The 18356-nt window shown below is 39.4% G+C and overlaps 1 protein-coding gene across 2 annotated transcripts in view; it reads left to right on the forward strand.

Annotated features, from left to right (window-relative positions):
• The first annotated feature begins 4421 nt into the window (after positions 1–4421).
• EFHC2 (EF-hand domain containing 2) overlaps positions 4422–18356 on the forward strand; it is a 237858-nt gene continuing 223923 nt past the window's right edge. For both annotated transcript variants that reach the window (XM_070785415.1, XM_070785416.1), the window contains exon 1: positions 4422–4589. In XM_070785415.1, the coding sequence (XP_070641516.1) occupies positions 4548–4589 (42 nt within the window). In that variant the 5' untranslated portion in view covers positions 4422–4547. The remainder of the gene's footprint in view (positions 4590–18356) is intronic.

Genomic DNA, 18356 nt, shown 5'->3' on the forward strand with positions numbered 1-18356 from the left:
GTTGGCAAAGGAATGGTCTCCGCTTTTTAATATGCTATCTAGGTTGGACATAACTTTCCTTCCAAGAAGAAAGTGTCTTTTAATTTCATGGCTGCTGTCACTATCTGCAGTGATTTCGGAGTCCAAGAAAATAAAGTCTGTCACTGTTTCCATTGTTTCCCCATCTATTTTCCATGAAGTGATGGGACCAGATGCCATGATCTTTGTTTTTTGAATGTTGAGTTTTAAACCAGCTTTTTCACTCTCTTCTTTCACTTTCATCAAGAGGCTCTTTTGTCCCTCTTCACTTTCTGCCATAAGGGTGATGTCATCTGCATACCTGAGGTTATTGGTATTTGTCTTGGCAATCTTGATTCCAGCTTGTGCTTCATTCAGCCTGGCATTTCACATGATGTACTCTGCATATCGGAGAAGGCAATGGCACTCCACTCCAGTACTCTGCATATAAGTTAAATAAGGAGGGTGACAATATACAACCTTGACGTACTCCTTTCCTAATTTGAAATCAGTCTGTTGTTCCATGTCAGGTTCTAACTGTAGCTTCTTGACCTACATACAGGTTTCTCAGGAGGCAGGTAAGGTGGTCTGGTATTCCCATCTCTATTAAGAATTTTCCACAGTTTGTTGTGATTCACCCAGCCAAAGGCTTTGGCGTAGTCAAAATGAATGAAGCTGACTATTTTTCAAATGAGTAACAAAAGTAACATAATCACTCTAAACAGGGAGGGGAGAATTAAAGTGGGGAAACACCCAAGTTATTTTGGTACACAGTATTTTGACTAAATACATTGAATAAAGGAAAAAAAAAAAAACTGAACGCCTATATTGAACTTTGGTTAGTAAGCTTGTTTTCACAATGATATGAGTTAGCTGTTCTGTAACCATTTTGCGGGGTCTTACTATTTTGAAGGTAATTGGAATCAGACTTCTTACAGTTTGAGAAGGGCGTTATAGATGTGGAAAGGGGAACTCGAACACGTACTCTATTGTGTTGACTGAAACTGGACATATCAGTATAAACTCATGGGTTTTAATATCTATCTGTCTATCCAAAGACAGAAATTGAAATAGATGAAGCTATCTGTGCCTATCTATAGCCCACCAGGCTCCTCTGTCCATGGGGATTCTCCAGGCAAGAATACTGGAGTGGGTTGCCATGCCCTCCTTCAGGGGATCTTCCCAACCCAGGGATTGAACCTAAGTCTCCTGCATTGCTGGTGGATTCTCTACTATCTGAGCCACCAAGGAAGCATATCTACCTATATCTACAGATATCTCAAATATCTTGTAATGGCAGAGTACAAAGAGGTGCTTGAAAAATGGACAAAAGGACAGAAGAGTCAGCTTAGAGGGAGTTTCACTGACTAAATGTAGGACATTTTTTACATCAAAATAAATAATAGTAACATATTATAATACACTGAATAAAACAAGAGTCTATAGAACATTCTGATATAAATGAATGAATAAATAAATAATTAGGAAAAAATTATTGCTTGTATTAGAATGCCAGCTAAAATCTGTAGAAGGAATGGTGGAGTTACATCCTTTGGCCATCACAATAGTAATAAATGATGTGGGCAAAATAATCAATTGACACTAGTAATTTAATGAGTAACTTGGTATTTACATAGTTCCAAATGATCTCCTGACAGAATTCTTACTAATTAAAAAAGGCAAAAAAAAAAAAAAAAAAAAAAAGACACTACAGTGGAGAAACTTGGTATGCAGTACCTTAACCAAGTGACTGAAGTTAACTTCACCATTGATGGTTAAAATACACATTATGCACCTGCTCCTTTGATGACTGAGAAGGACACAGACTTTCTCTTGTGGTGTTCCTGGTAAAATGCCATAAACAAAAAGCTAGTAATTTGTGATGTTAGATGAGATCTCGACCAGATATTTTAAACTATTTTTTAATTTTTGCTAAAAAGAACATTTTGGGGACAGTTGACAATATTTACATTAAATATTTATAGTGAGAAAAAATATTTTATTAATTAATACCAACTTTATAATTTTGATTATTGTACTTTAGTTATATACGAGCATGTTTTTGTTATTAGGAAATATAAACTGTAGTATTTAGGGGTAAAAGGGTATGATATCTGGTGTTTACTCTAAAATGGAAAACTTGTGTATACAGAGCGAATGATAAAATACATGGTAAAACAAAAAACAATTGGGGAAATTTGGGTGAAGGGTAAACAGGAGTTCTTTGTACTATTCTTCCAACTTTTCTATTGGTTTTGAATTATTTCAAATTTAAAAAGTAAGAAAAAGAAACATTTAAAAATATTTGTAAGAAGATATAGGAGAATAATTTTGTTCTATAGGAATTTTTGAATTCATGTACAAAGCACAAACCATAATGGGAAAGAATTATCTATTTAAGTAGAGTAAAATGACATATTCATGTACAATAAAGAAATCTATAAATGGAGAAACCAAAACGCAAATGATGAGAAAATATTTGCTATGCCTAAGATTCGTATCCAGAAGATAGTTTTAAAATTACAAATGATCAAATAGAAAAATCAGCAAAGGATATGAATGGACGAGTCACAGAAGAAGATAACAAGCCTGTGAAAAGATGACTAGCTGCACTAGGAATTAGGGAGAAACAAATTAAAATAACAGTGGCATACCATTTCATATTTATTCAAATGATTGTTCAAAATGACACAATTTGGTAATAACTTTTGTTGAAAGGATGTAGATGAAAGGGGACTTTCTTAATTGGTTTAAAGATTCTGGAGATCTAGTATAGTTGAATGTGTGAACAATTCCACCTTTAGATATGTAGCCTAGATAATCTCCAAAGAAACAGGAGAGGGTTGCTCTCTCCAGCATTGATAACTAGTGAAAAATTGGAAAAAACCTCATAGTCATCAACAGATGACATCAACAGATGGATCAGTGATTTGTGGTATAATCATACAATTCGTTTAAAATGAATGAAACAGCTACATGTGTTAAGATGTAGAAATCTCAAAAACAAAATCTTAGGTGAAAAAAGCAGGTAGCAGAAATTCATAGGGTGAAATTTATAAAGACAGAAAATCCATAATGTATATTTTTAAGGAATAAGAAGAGAGAGAAGAGAGTTACTGCCCTGGGAGAATTGGTGGGCATTTGAAGAGGGTCAAGTAAAGGCGTGATTACATTGCAGTACCACAAAAGCCACCATTAGAACGGGCAGCTAATAACTGGCGAGTGGAGAAGGTGGAGGAACGCTTCCCGGAAATGGCAAAGCCTTCCACACGTCTCTCCCCCACTGAACCAAGCCCTGAAAGACAAGAAGGGGTTACCCAGGTGAGAGATGGCAAGGAAGGGTGTTTCCAGCAGATAGTGAAATTTGCAAAATCTCAAAGGCCAGAGACTGTAGAGTTTGGTTTAGAAACTGTCAGTGATTCCTCGGAGCTGGAGTAGAGGAACGGGGCAAAGAAAGGGATGGAGGGCGTTCGTGGGCACCTACTGACATAGGCTCTGACCAGGCTAAGGAATTGGCCTGCCTCGTGATAGCTAGAAGAATATTGAAGCTGAAGAGTAACAGGTGCACCATGAATTATATAAGAGGATGGCTCTGGAGGCAAGATTAGTTGTTTTGTTTCTGTTTTAAAAGAAAACCAGACAAGAAATAATAGGGTCTCGACTGAGACAGAGGATGTGGTGGCTGAGAGTTACCCGGAGTGTCCAACCAGTAGAGTAGGACTCGGGGAGGGAGTAGCTGTAGGTGTGGGGAGAGGAGCCGCTGGCTTGGGTATCTTGGGTGCCTGATGGAGTGACAGAGGCCACTTTTTGTGCCACCTGACCCCGCCCTTGGCCACCATGACTGCACCAGGAAGGAGCATCTTAAAAAATGTTTCGTTCAAACGGAAAAAAGTACAGAGGAAGAACTGAGGATGATGGTTACCGCTAAATGGATTTTCTTGGTGGTAGTGGTGGTGGGGGGCGGGATGGGAGACGCTTGGGGTTTGTGTGGCTTGGGATTCATCCGGAACGTTTTAATTACAAAGTAAAAGCTGATGTAAATGTAACGTGCACTGGTGTTACATTTCTGTGAGGACACGGGTGTCATTTTATTTTCTGCACTCTTCTGTATGAACTAAATTTAATAACCAAATGGCGAGAAACAGAAATCTGCAAGAAACAGAGGAGCTTCAGTGCAGGAAGGGCTTTGAGCTCTATCAAAGGGTTAAAACAGCAAGCAGCCGGGGCGGGGAATGGTGCGGTAGACAGCCTTTGTGTGTGCACAACGCTTGTGGAGAGAAAAGCCTCCGGGGAGACCGGTACCCGGCTAAGTGGGTGGGGTGGGCGGGGGGAGGCGCCCGCGCGGAGCTTCCGCCTAGCCCCGCCCCGGTCCCGCCCCGGTCCCGCCCCGAGCCCCCGGCCCGCGGAAGCCCCTCCTCCTTCCGTGACACTGTCTCCGTCTCTAGGTAACGTGGAGTGGGGGTGAGGGGGGCTCAAACAAAGCGGCCGAAAGTTGGCCGCTGCCTGCTGACTTCTTTTCTCGGACCCTTGACCCTCGGACGCTCGAAGCCATGGCCCTACCGCTGCTGCCTGGCAACAACTTCAACCGTAATGTGAGTAGAGAGGGCACCCGAGGTCAGAGGTCCCAGCCAAAGTTTGGGGTCCAGGTGTGGCCACTACCTTGGCCTCCTAACGCTGCTTCGCCTTCTGTGGATTGGGCACAGCTTGGGTCAAACTTTGTAGGCTTTTGGACTACCTCCCCTTCCTCTGTCCAGCTGCATCTAGATGCTTTCCCTACATTAGATACAGAAGTAGAGTCCTTATAGATGCTAAGACCCTCGCAGGTAGGGTTGATGATAGTCATCGATGAGCGTTGAAGGTGTGCCAGGGGCTGTGCTTTAAACACCTTACACGGCATTAGATGCTCCCAACAGCCCTTTGTATCAGCTATTTATTTTTATTTTTTTAATATAAATTTATTTTAATTTTTAATTCCTATTTTACAGTCGAAGAAACTGAGGCACAGAGCGATGAGTCAGTCACTCACTGGCCAGAGCTACACAGTCTCAGTGGTGAAGCTGGGTTTCCTCCAGGCAACCGGTCTCCACAGCCCAGGAACCTAATCACTCTCCTTAATACCCTTTGTCAAAGAGTTTGTTATTAAAGTGAAGAAACCTGGCACTCTCGAGGCTGGTAGGGGGCGGATAAGGGTTCCACTGGCCTATAAAGTTTGATCCTAAACGTTACAGAGAGCAGGATCCAAACTTGTAGTTCTTTCTTCATTTAGGATTGGGAATGGTTCATTTCAAAACAAGACTGAAAGTACCAAACAACACAACATTAAAAACCCTGAGCACGCAAGAACTTTTGCCAATAAATACCATCTTCTTTAATCCAGAACAGAAAAATGATTCAGGTTTTTGTTTGCACTGGTCCCTACTCTTTACTTGGGTTTTCCAGATGTATCTGTAAGAAGGGAAATTGATGGAACCACTCAAGGTATTTGTGTAAACCTCTGGTAAGTTTAGAAAACAGGCTGCAGATTGAAGCATTCGACTTTATGGATGCTGAACAGTGTCTGTATCCAAGTTGTTGGCCCTAAGGTGCTAGTTTTCTTGTAGCTTCAGGCCAGTGCATTCTTACCCCTGCAGGTTGGCTGGTCAGTTCAGCTTGTTTCTTGACCACGGGTTTGTGCTTTCTCGGCTGATGGATAGAGGCTGGCCTTCCATCCTAATGTTGCCCTTCGGTAAGATTATTGTTGTTTAGTTGTGTCCAACTCTTTGTGACCCCATGGACTGTAGCCTGCCAGGCTCCTCTGTCCTTAGGATTTCCCAGGGAAGAATACTGGAGTGGGTTGCCATTTCCTACTTCAGGGGATCTTTCTGACCCAGGGGTCCCACCCACGTCTCTTGTGTCTCCTGCATTGGCAGGTGGATTCTTTACCACTGAGCCACCTGGGAAGCCCTTGGTAAGATTAAGCCAGTCACAAATTAAGTAAAACCCCTGAAAGGCAGGGCATGAAAAAGGATTCCAGAAATAAAGAAACATGCTGTGTAAAAGTAATTCTAATCAAAGTTGAATGTAGAGCCCACAGCTTTGGACATAGCAACACTTCAGATCCTCAGCTCTCACATACAGTGATTAAGAGTGGGAAGAACAGTGGTTGGATGAGATATTTTAAAATCTGTAAGGCTGTACTGAGTGTACTTTTGCTTTTTTAAAGTTTTTTTTTTTATTGTGAAGTATAACACATGTACAGAAAAATGCACAATGAATGCTTATAGAATGGATATCAAGAAGGAAAATATTACCAGGACTCCCAAAACATCAACCTTGACTAGAGGTGCCAGATTTAACAAGTAAAAATACATGTCCCAAATAGTGCATGGGATCTACTTATATTAAAAGATTCTCTGTTGTTTATCTGAAATTCATATTTAACTGAGCAGCTTGTATTTTACATGGCAACCCTACCTATGACCCTTTCTGGTCATTACACCTTCTCTATTCTCCGAAGGCAACTACTCTTCTGGCTGCTATCACCGTAGTTTGGTTTGGCTTGCTTTTGAAATTTGTGTTAATGGAAATGTCTGGTTTTTATTCTTCTGTGGCTGGCTTTTTTTTTTAAGCTCAGCATTATGTTTGTGAGATTTGTTCATGTGTCTGTCTGTAGAGATAGTTTGTATGTTTTCACTGCTCTAGAATATTCTACTGTATGGGTGTTGAAAGTGAAAGTGTTAGTCCCTCAGTTGTGTCCAACTCTTTGCAACCCCAAGGACTGTAGCCGGCCAGGCTCCTCTGTCTATGGGATTTCCCAGGCAAGAATACTGAAGTGGGTGGCTATTCCCTTCTCCAGGGGATCTTCCTAACCCAGGAATTGAACCCAGGTCTCCTACATTGCTCCCAAGATTCTTAACCATCTGAGTCACCAGGGAAGCCCTGTATGTATACAGGAAGATACTGTATGGGTATGGCATCATTTATATACAGTTTACTCTTGAGAGATTAGGTTTGTTTGGGGTTATTAAAAATAGTTTGCTGTGACTGTTGTTCATGTCTCTGAGTACAATTGCCAGATCAAATAGTATTCTTTTTTTAAAAGTCAAGTTCTTTTTTTTATATAATTTTAAAATTTCTCACATGGCATTCTTGGGTTCAGATTTGATAGATGCTGTCATAGTGCTTCAGTTCAGTTCAGTCACTCAGTCATGTCCAACTCTTTGTGACTCCATGGACTGCAGCACGCCAGGCTTCCCTGTCCATCACCAACTCCTGGAGCCTACTGAAACTCATGTCCATTGAGTCGGTGATGCCATCAAACCATCTCATCCTCTGTCATCCCCTTCTCCTCCTGCCTTCAATGTTTCCCAGCATCAGGGTCTTTTCAAAAGAGTCAGTTCTTTGCATCAGGTGCCCGAAGTATTGGAGTTTCAGCTTCAGCATCAGCCCTTCCAGTGAATATTCAGGACTGATTTCCTTTAGGATGGACTGGTCATAGTGCTTATATAAATTTAAATTCCCACCAGCATTTTATTTTCCTGTTGGATCACAACAAAGTGTGGAAAATTCTTTAAGAGATGGGAATACCAGACCACCTTACCTGCCTCCTGAGATACCTGTGTGTAGGTCAAGAAGCAACAATCAGAACCAGACATGGAACAACAAACTGGTTCCAAATTGGGAAAGGAGTATGTCAAGGCTGTGTATTGTCACCCTGCTTATTTAATATATATGCAGAACACATCATGTGAAATGCTGGGCTGGACGAAGCACAAGCTGGAATCAAGATTGCTGGGAGAGATATCAATAACGTCAGCTACGTAGATGACACCACCATTATGGCAGAAAGCGAAGAATGAAAAAGCCTCTTGATGAAAGTGAAAGAAGAGAGTGAAAAAGCTGGCTTAAAACTCAACATTCAGAAAACTAAGATCATGGCATCTGGTCCCATCACTTCACGGCAAATAGGGAAACAATGGAAACAGTGACAGATTTATTTTCTTGGACTCCAAAATCACTGCAGATGGTGACTGCGGCCATGAAATTAAAAGACACTTGCTCCTCAGAAGAAAAGCTATGACCAACCTAGACAGCATATTAAAAAGCAGAGGCATTCCTTTGCCAACAAAGGTCCATCTAGTCAAAGCTATGGTTTTTCCAATAGTCATGTTTGGATGTGAGAGTTGAACCATAAAGACAGCTGAGCACCGAAGAATTGATGCTTTTGAACTGTGGTGCTGGAGAAGACTCTTAAGAGTCCCTTGGACTGCAAAGAGATCAAACCAGTCAATCCTAAAGGAAATCAATCCTGAATATTCATTGGAAGGACTGATGTTGAAGCCAAAGCTCCAATACTTTGGCCACCTGATGCAAAGATCTGACTCATTTGAAAAGACCCTGATGCTGGGAAGGATTGAAAGCAGGAGGAGAAGGGGACGACCGACAGAGGATGAGATGGTTGGATGGCATCACTGACTCAATGGACATGAGTTTGAGCAAGCTCTGGGAGTTGGTGATGGACAGGGAAGTCTGGTGTGCTGCAGTGCATGGGGTCGCAAAGAGTCGGACACAGCTGAGCTACTGGACTGAACCATATTGTAACACTCAATTCTGTTAGTCTTTTGAATTTAATTATTATTTATTTGTTTTTAAGGTAATTTTATTTATTTATTGGCTGTGCTGGGTCTTCATTTTTTTGTTGCACATGGGCTTTTCTGTAGTTGCAGTGAGTTGAGGCTATTCTTCAGTTGTAGCGCACAGGCTTCTCATTGCGGTGGCTTCTCTTGTTGCGGAGCACGGGCTCTAGCATGCATGGGCTTAGGTGGTTGCAGCTCCCAGGCTCTGGAGCATGGGCTTAGTTGCCAGGCGGTATGTGGGATCTTCCTGGACCAGGGGTGGAATCGCTGGATGGGTAAGGCAGATTCTTACCCATCAGGGAAGCCCTGAATTTTAGTTATTTTGATCAGTGGGTGTAGTGCAGCTCTCTAATTTTAATCTGTGGTTCTCCAATTCCTAGTGAAATTGAGCACATTTCACACATTTTTTGGTCCTTTGGATAGTTTCTTTCATGTGGTGCCTATTTGTCTTTTGTCTAATTTCTATTGGGCTGCTTGTCTTTTTCTTAGTGATCTGTAGGAGTTCTGTATAGATTTTGGATATGACTCCTTTGTATGTGTTGTAAATATCTTTCAGTCTGTGGTTGGCCTTTTTACTCTCTTAATGGTGTTTTTGATGAAGAATTTGTCCTCAATCAAATTAGTACTTTTTGTTTCCTATTTGAGAAATAGCTCCTTACATGAAGTTCATGATGATATTTGCCTGTGTTATCTTCTGGAAATCTGATTGTTTTTACCTTTCACATTTCGATCTATAATCTAACGTAACACATTTGTAGGTGTGTGTGTGAAAAGAGGTAGGGGTCAGGTTGTATTTTTCTGCATGTAGCTATTCAGTTAACCCAGACCATTTGTTAAAGAACAAAATTATGAGTAAATTTTAAAGAGCTTATTGACTTTATTCAGTGATTCATGAATCAGGCAGATGGAAAGGAGCTCTAAAGAGCTATACAAGGCAAGAGATTTTGGGAAGTTTTACTAGGCAAAAAATTGGATTGGTTATTGTAAGGTTACTTTCCTTATAGGGAATGGCAGGGGTTTATCAGGCAGATTACCTAACTAATGCTGATCAGGAGATTCATGGTTGACTGGTTTAAGATTCTATTTCTAGGAGAGCTGAAACTGTAACAACATTAAATTTCAGTTTGGTGACGGGGGGCTTAGCATAAGCAACTCCATTTGGGTCCTGTTGTCTTTAACACATTTTTGGAAATGGCCAACTTTTTTCCAGTTCTCTGTAGAGCTACATTTCTCATAAATCAAGTATCCAAAATATGTGTGGGTCTGCTTTTAGACTTGTGAATGTATTTTTAAAAAGTATTTATTTACTTTATGCTTTAGACCAATAGGAGTGTGTGTGTGTGTGAACTAGGGAGTGATAGTATACTTACTGGATGTCTTAGGCTGTCCTTCTACAAATCAGTATTTATATATTGAGTATCCTAGTATGTGCCCAAAGCAGGTGGCTACACTGAAAAATTGTTACACTAGCCTTGGGACTAAACGTGCTATGTGTTGCCAAAAAATTAATATTTTTTAAAACTTGCACTTAGATAAAAGGTTGAATGCTGTCTGGCACAGATTGGTCACAGAGTCCTAAAGCCAATTCTGGCCTTTTTATCCCTGCCTCCTTCCTGCCTGTTACAGAGCTCTGCTTGCTGAATTAAATTATTGAGAGAAAAACCTTGGCCTCCTGGAGATAGCATAATTATTGGCTGTTTGGGTTTAAATTATAACACAAGCTAACTAACTTTCACTGCTTTTTCTTAGAAATTGAAAAAAGAACGTACTCCCCATCTTAATTAGTTGCTGGCCTGGAGAATCCCAGGGATGGGGGAGCCTGGTGGGCTTCCGTCTATGGGGTCGCAGAGTCAGACACGACTGAAGCGATTTAGCAGCAGCAGCAGTCAGTCATGAGCAATAGATTGATTTCTGTCCACAGCCAGGTGATGTGCAACCTCTCCTTTCATCTCTGAAGGACAAGAAGTATTGTTCTTTCTAAGATACAGGCATTTGTATCACTGATGATGTTCACATTATTTTAAAGTGAATTAATTAATTAAACCTAGGGGAAAGATCACAATTTCTGATACAAAATATCCTTTTTTTTTTTCTCCCAAGAATTTACATGCTGGATTTGTATTAAGCTAAGAGAATCTCAGGCATATTGTCAAAAATGATAGGCTATTCAAGTTAAAAGGCACAGTTTCAGTCAGAGCTGAAAATCCCTTCTTCTGCATTTTGGACAGATGGTTGTGTAGCTGATCCTGAATGCCTCCAATGAATAATGAGGAGCACACTTTCTGTTTTTCATGAAGATACCCCACCACCATCTTAGGAGAGTTTGTTGTAAATAGTCCATCCTCTATAAATGTTGTAAACAGTTCATCCTCTAATTTATAATGAAGCAACTGTTTCCTTAATAAGAAAAAGGAATTATTTGAATTTACGACAGTAAAATAAAACAAATTTAGAATTTGTCTCTCTTGTAGAAATACCTTGAATATTCTTATCCAGACTAATGCACAGAGAAGGCAACGGCACCCCACTCCAGTACTCTTGCCTGGAAAATCCCATGGACGGAGGAGCCTGGTAGGCTGCAGTCCATGGGATCACTAAGAGTCGGGCACGACTGAGTGATTTCACTTTCACTTTTCACTTTCATGCATTGGAGAAGGAAATGGCAACCCATTCCAGTATTCTTGCCTGAAGAATCCCAGGGACAGAGGAGCCTAGTGGGCTGCTGTCTATGGGGTTGCACAGAGTCGGACATGACTGCAGCGACTTAGCAGCAGCAGTAGCAGCAGCAGACTAATGCAAGCCTCCATATTAACATAGGAAAAATCATTCTCTGGGAAATTGACCAGCAATTTAAATGATAAACAGCTGAGAGAGAAAAACTATGAGTAATACATAGTACACATATTGATTTCATCATGTGGTGTTAGCTAAGTTAATTTAAATTTATCTCAGTGACAAAATCATAAAACAATCACTTTAATCACAAGGTAGAGGGTTTTCCAGCCTAAAATTCTGCCTACAGATTCCTGACTATGTTCTTAGTGGTCAATTCCATGGCCTTAAAATAACCTGCATCAGGTCCAAACCTCTTAACTTGGCACCGCAGGCCATTAGAGTTTGTCACTCATTTTGTGAGATCAGTGTAATGAATTATGACCAGGACTTAGAGAAAAAAAGAAAAAGAAAAAAAATAGCGTAGAATAGAATTTTAAAAAATCAGTTTATTATGCTTGGGAAGAGTATTATTTCATGAACCTTTGTGTCACATGTGTATAAGTGAACTAGCTTGCACTAAAATCTATTTGTTATTGTGGCTGCAGTCAGCGTTTGGAAACCACTCTCATTAGAGCCATCTTCACCAATTTCTTGCCTCTGACTTAAATTCTTATCTTCAACATCCTTCAAGGCCAAATCTAGTCTCTCACCATTCAGGAAGTCTCAGCTGATCCTAGTCAGTCTTTCTTAGTGTTTTTCTTTTGTTTGTTTGTTTTTGATGAAGGTGAAACTCACATAATATAAAATGAGCCATTAACCATTTCAAAATGTACAATTCAGTGGCATTTAGTACATCCACAGTGTTTTGTGACTGTCATCTCTATCTAACTAGTTCCAAGACATTTTCATCCCCTCACAATCTTTTACCCCAGGAGAACCTTTGAAATGATTTTCAGGTCTTGGGGGAACTCCTGCATAAAAATGATTTCTATAGCCCATGGTATGTTAGCAAGATCCATGAGTTGTAGATATAGTGATCCAATAATAATTGTCTCTTTTGAGTAAAGAATAATGGTTTTCTGTGGATTTGTTGATTTTGGCCAAGTAATTCACCTACTCTGTGTGATTTTCTTTTCTCACAAAGGATCTCAACTCGAATGGGAGTGCCCTAGGGGAAACATCAGGGCTTTTTTTTTTTCTTACTGTAAAATTTCCTATTTGATTTTCTCCCCTTTTTTCCTTACCCAAGTAGACCTAAAAATCCTCTCACGGTTTCTACTATAGAGGGTTGCTAGTAAGGTATGAAATGTGGTATGAGCAAGAATAGTTTTCTCCCTCATTTAAAACTAAAAAAAGGACTTTTAGCCAGGTTTTCTTGAGAAACAAACAGGTAGTTAAGCTTAGCTTACCTTTCTTTTCTTTTCATACTTTTAAAAAATTCATAAAGCAGCATGATACATTTCTGGTAAATAACTATTTTAATCCAAGATGGGCTTTACTTTTTCAAAAAAGTAGGCTTAGTTGGTTTAATGTAAATAAAGGTTTTAAGTTCACTTTACTTAATGCTGTTTATAACATGAAAATATAGACAGTGTTAAATAAGCAAAACTCCTAAAATCATACTGACAAAGCAATATGAATAAAAATATAGCCTGAGACATAATTTTATGTGAGACCTAAAAATTGTGTTTTTTTTTAATGGCTGATATGATCAGGCTCAAATATTAACAGTTATACAATCATTATAATCTTGATCTCCTTGTAGACCTTTATATACATAAGAAAATAGTTTTTTAAAAAACCAAAAGAATGAAAATTAGATCTTCAGGGTGAAACCTAGGCTTGTATTTTGTCATATAGACATGAAATTCTGAGTCAAATTTGAGATAAGTACATACACATTTCGTTTTCAACTGAGATGGGGTTTCTCACCTTTCTCTTGATACTTGTTAAGCAAGGAAAGCTTTGCTTATATTTGTGAGAAGTTAAAAACTGCAGCACAGTGCTCACTACTTTTGTATGAATGGCAAGACACTTGATTTTCATATAAATTTGGAACTGGTCATATGTGTGTGTTTAATTTTATAAGAAATTGCTGAACTATCTTCCAAAGTGGCTGTACCATTTTGGATTCCCACCAGCAATGAATGAGAGTTCCCGTTATTCCAAATTCTTGAGAGCATTTGGCATTGGCAGTGTTTTGGATTCTAGCCAATCTCATAGGTGTGTAGTTCTTTTTTTTTAACATCATAAATTCATTTTATTTATTTTACAAAACTTTATTTATTTTTTAAATATAAATTCATTTATTTTAATTGGAGGCTAATTACAATATTTTATTGGTTTTGCCATACGTTGACATGAATCCAGCATGGGTGTACATGTGTTCCCCATCCTGAACCCCCTCCCACCTCCCTCCCCATCCCATCCCTCTGGGTCATCCCTGTGCACCAGCCCCAAGCATCCTGTATCATGCATTGAACCTGGACTGGTGATTCATTTCACATATGATAATATACATGTTTCAATGCCATTCTCCCAAATCATCCCACCCTCGCCCTCTCCCACAGAGTCCAAAAGACTGTTCTATACATCTGTGTCTGTTTTGCTGTCTTGCATATAGGGTTATCATTACTATCTTTCTAAATTCCATATATACGTGTTACTATACTGTATTGGTGTTTTTCTTTCTGGCTTGCTTCACTCGTATAATAGGCTCCAGTTTTATCCACATCATTAGAACTGATTTAAATGTATTCTTTTTAATGGCTGAGTAATACTCCATTGTGTATATGTACAACAGCTTTCTTATCCATTCGTCTGCTGATGGACATCTAGGTTGCTTCCATGTCCTGGCTATTATAAACAGTGCTGCGATGAACATTGGAGTACACGTATCTCTTTCAATTCTCATTTCCTTGGTGTGTATGCCCAGCAGTGGGATTGCTGGGTCGTATGGCAGTTCTATTTCCAGTTTTTTAAGGAATCACCACACTGTTCTCCATATGGCTGTACTAGTTTGCATTCCCACCAACAGTGTAAGAGGGTTCCCTTTTCTCCACACCCTCTCCAGCACTTATTGCTTGTAGACTTTTGGATAGCAGCCATTTTGACTGGCGTGAAATGGTACCTCATTGTGGTTTTGATTTGCATTTCTCTGATAATGAGTGATGTTGAGTATATTTTCATGTGTTTGTTAGCCATCTGTATGTCTTCTTTGGAGAAATGTCTGTTTAATTCTTTGGCCTATTTTTTGATTGGGTCATTTATTTTTCTGGAAATGAGCTGCATGAGCTGCTTGTATATTTTTGAGATTAATTTTTTGTCAGTTGCTTCGTTTGCTATTATTTTCTCCCATTCTGAAGGCTGTCTTTTCACCTTGCTTATAGTTTCCTTTGTTGTGCAGAAGCTTTTAATTTTAATTGGGTACCATTTGTTTATTTTTGCTTTTATTTCCAATATTCTGGGAGGTGGGTCATAGAGGATCCTGCTGTGATTATGTCGGAGAGTGTTTTGCCTATTTTCTCCTCTAGGAGTTTTATAGTTTCTGGTCTTACATTTAGATCTTTAATCCAAGATCTAAAATCTAAAATCTACACTTTTGAGTTTATTTTTGTGTATGGTGTTAGAAAGTGTTCTAGTTTCATTCTTTTACAAGTGGTTGACCAGTTTTCCCAGCACCACTTGTTAAAGAGATTGTCTTTTCTCCATTGTATATTCTTGCCTCCTTTGTCAAAGATAAGGTGTCCATAAGTGTGTGGATTTATCTCTGGGCTTTCTATTTTGTTCCATTGATCTATACTTCTGTCTCTGTGCCAGTACCATACTGTCTTGATGACTGTGGCTTTGTAGTAGAGCCTGAAGTCAGGCAGGTTGATTCCTCCAGTTCCATTCTTCTTTCTCAAGATTGCTTTGGCTATTCGAGGTTTTTTGTATTTCCATACAAATTGTGAAATTATTTGTTCTAGCTCTGTGAAAAATACTGTTGGTAGCTTGATAGGGATTGCATTGAATCTATAGATTGCTTTGGGTGGTATACTCATTTTCAGTACATTGACTCTTCCGATCCATGAACACCGTATATTTCTCCATCTGTTAGTGTCCTCTTTGATTTCTTTCACCAGTGTTTTATAGGTTTCAATTGCACTCATCTTAACATGCTAGTAAAGTAATGCTCAAAATTCTCCAAGCCAGGCTTCAGCAGTATGTGAACCATGAACTTCCTGATGTTCAAGCCGGTTTTAGAAAAGGCAGAGGAACCAGAGATCAAATTGCCAACATCCGCTGGATCATGGAAAAAGCAAGACAGTTCCAGGAAAACATCTATTTCTACTTTATTGACTATGCCAAAGCCTTTGACTGTGTGGATCACAATAAACTGTGGAAAATTCTGAAAGAGATGGGAATACCAGACCACCTGACCTGCCTCTTGAGAAACCTGTATGCAGGTCAGAAAGCAACAGTTAGAACTGGACATGGAACAACAGACTGGTTCCAAATAGGAAAAGGAGTACATCAAGGCTGTATATTGTCACCCTGTTTATTTAACTTATATGCAGAGTACATCATGAGAAACGCTGGACTGGAAGAAACACAAGCTGGAATCAAGATTGCCGGGAGAAATATCAGTAACCTCAGATATGCAGATGACACCACCCTTATGGCAGAAAGTGAAGAGGAACTAAAAAGCCTCTTGATGAAAGTGAAAGTGGAGAGTGAAAAAGTTGGCTTAAAGCTCAACATTCAGAAAACAAAGATCATGGCATCCGGTCCCACCACTTCATGGGAAATAGATGGGGAAACAGTGGAAACAGTGTCAGACTTTATTTTTCTGGGCTCCAAAATCACTACAGATGGTGACTGCAGCCATGAAATTAAAAGACGCTTACTCCTTTGAAGGAAAGTTATGACCAACCTAGATAGCATATTCAAAAGCAGAGACATTACTTTGCCAACAACGGTCCGGCTAGTCAAAGCTATGGTTTTTCATGTGGTCATGTATGGATGTGAGTGTTGGACTGTGAAGAAGGCTGAGCACTGAAGAATTGATGCTTTTGAACTGTGGTGTTGGAGAAGACTCTTGAGAGTCCCTTGGACTGCAAGGAGATCCAACCAGTCCATTCTGAAGATCAGCCCTGGGATTTCTTTGGAGGGAATGATGCTAAAGCTGAAACTCTAGTACTTTGGCCAGCTCATGCGAAGAATTGACTCATTGGAAAAGACTCTGATGCTGGGAGCGATTGGGGGCAGGAGGAGAAGGGGACGACAGGGGATGAGATTTCTGGATGGCATCACTGACTCGATGGACGTGAGTCTGAGTGAACTCTGGGAGTTGGTGATGGACAGGGAGGCCCGGCATGCTGCGATTCATGGGGTCGCAAAGAGTCAGACACGACTGAGCGACTGATCTGATCTGATCTGATATATAGGTATTTTGTTTCTTTAGGTAGATGTATTCCTAAGTATTTTATTCTTTTCATTGCAATGGTGAATGGGATTGTTTCCTTAATTTCTCTTTCTGTTTTCTCATTGTTAGTGTATAGGAATGCAAGGGATTTCTGTGTGTTGATTTTATATCCTGCAACTTTACTATATTCATTGATTAGCTCTAGTAATTTTCTGGTGGAGTCTTTAGGGTTTTCTATGTAGAGGATCATGTCATCTGCAAACAGGGAGAATTTTACTTCTTTTCCAGTCTGGATTCCTTTTATTTCTTTTTCTTTTCTGATTGCTGTGGCCAAAACTTCCAAAACTATGTTCAATAGTAGTGGTGAGAGTGGGCACCCTTGTCTTGTTCCTGCCTTTAGGGGAAATGCTTTCAGTTTTTCACCATTGAGGATAATGTTTGCTGTGAGTGTCAAATGTAGCTTTTATTATGTTGAGGTATGTTCCTTCTATGCCTGCTTTCTGGAGAGTTTTTATCATAAATGGATGTTGAATTTTGTCAAAGGCTTTCTCTGCATCTATCGAGATAATCATATGGTTTTTATTTTTCAATTTGTTAATGTGGTGTATTATATTGATTGATTTGCAGATATTGAAGAATCCTTGCATCCCTGGGATAAAGCCCACTTGGTCATGATGTATGATCTTTTTAATGTGTTGTTGGATTCTGTTTGCTAGAATTTTGTTATGGATTTTTGCATCTATGTTCATCAGTGATATTGGCCTGTAGTTTTCTTTTTTTGTGGCATCTTTGGTTTTGGTATTATGGTGAAGGTGGCCTCATAGAATAAATTTGGAAGTTTACCTTCCTCTGCAATTTTCTGGAAGAGTTTGAGTAGGATAGGTGTTAGCTCTTCTCTAAATTTTTGGTAGAATTCAGCTGTGAAGCCGTCTGGTCCTGGGCTTTTGTTTGTTGGAAGATTTCTGATTACAGTTTCAATTTCTGTGCTTGTGATGGGTCTGTTAAGATTTTCTATTTCTTCCTGGTTCAGTTTTGGAAAGTTGTACTTTTCTAAGAATTTTTCCATTTCTTCCAAGTTGTCCATTTTATTGGCATATAATTGCTGATAGTAGTCTCTTATGAGCCTTTGTATTTCTGTGTTGTCTGTTGTGATCTCTCCATTTTCATTTATAATTTTACTGATTTGATTTTTCTCCCTATGTTTCTTGATGAGTCTGGCTAATGGTTTGTCAATTTTATTTATCTTTCAAAGAACCAGCTTTTGACTTTGTTGATTTTTGCTATTAGCTCTTTTGTTTCTTTTGCATTTATTTCTGCCCTAATTTTTAAGATTTCTTTCCTTCTACTAACCCTGGGGTTCTTCATTTCTTCCTTTTCTAGTTGCTTTAGGTGTAGAGTTAGGTTATTTATTTGACTTTTTTCTTGTTTCTTGAGGTATGACTGTATTGCTATGAACCTTCCCCTTAGCACTGCTTTTAAAGTGTCCCACAGGTTTTGGGTTGTTGTGTTTTCATTTTCATTCGTTTCTATGCATATTTTGATTTCTTTTTTGATTTCTTCTGTGATTTGTTGGTTATTCAGCAGCGTGTTGTTCAGCCTCCATATGTTGGAATTTTTAATAG

Source organism: Bos indicus, chromosome X (genome assembly GCF_029378745.1).
Source record: "Bos indicus isolate NIAB-ARS_2022 breed Sahiwal x Tharparkar chromosome X, NIAB-ARS_B.indTharparkar_mat_pri_1.0, whole genome shotgun sequence".
Taxonomy (NCBI): domain Eukaryota; kingdom Metazoa; phylum Chordata; class Mammalia; order Artiodactyla; family Bovidae; genus Bos; species Bos indicus.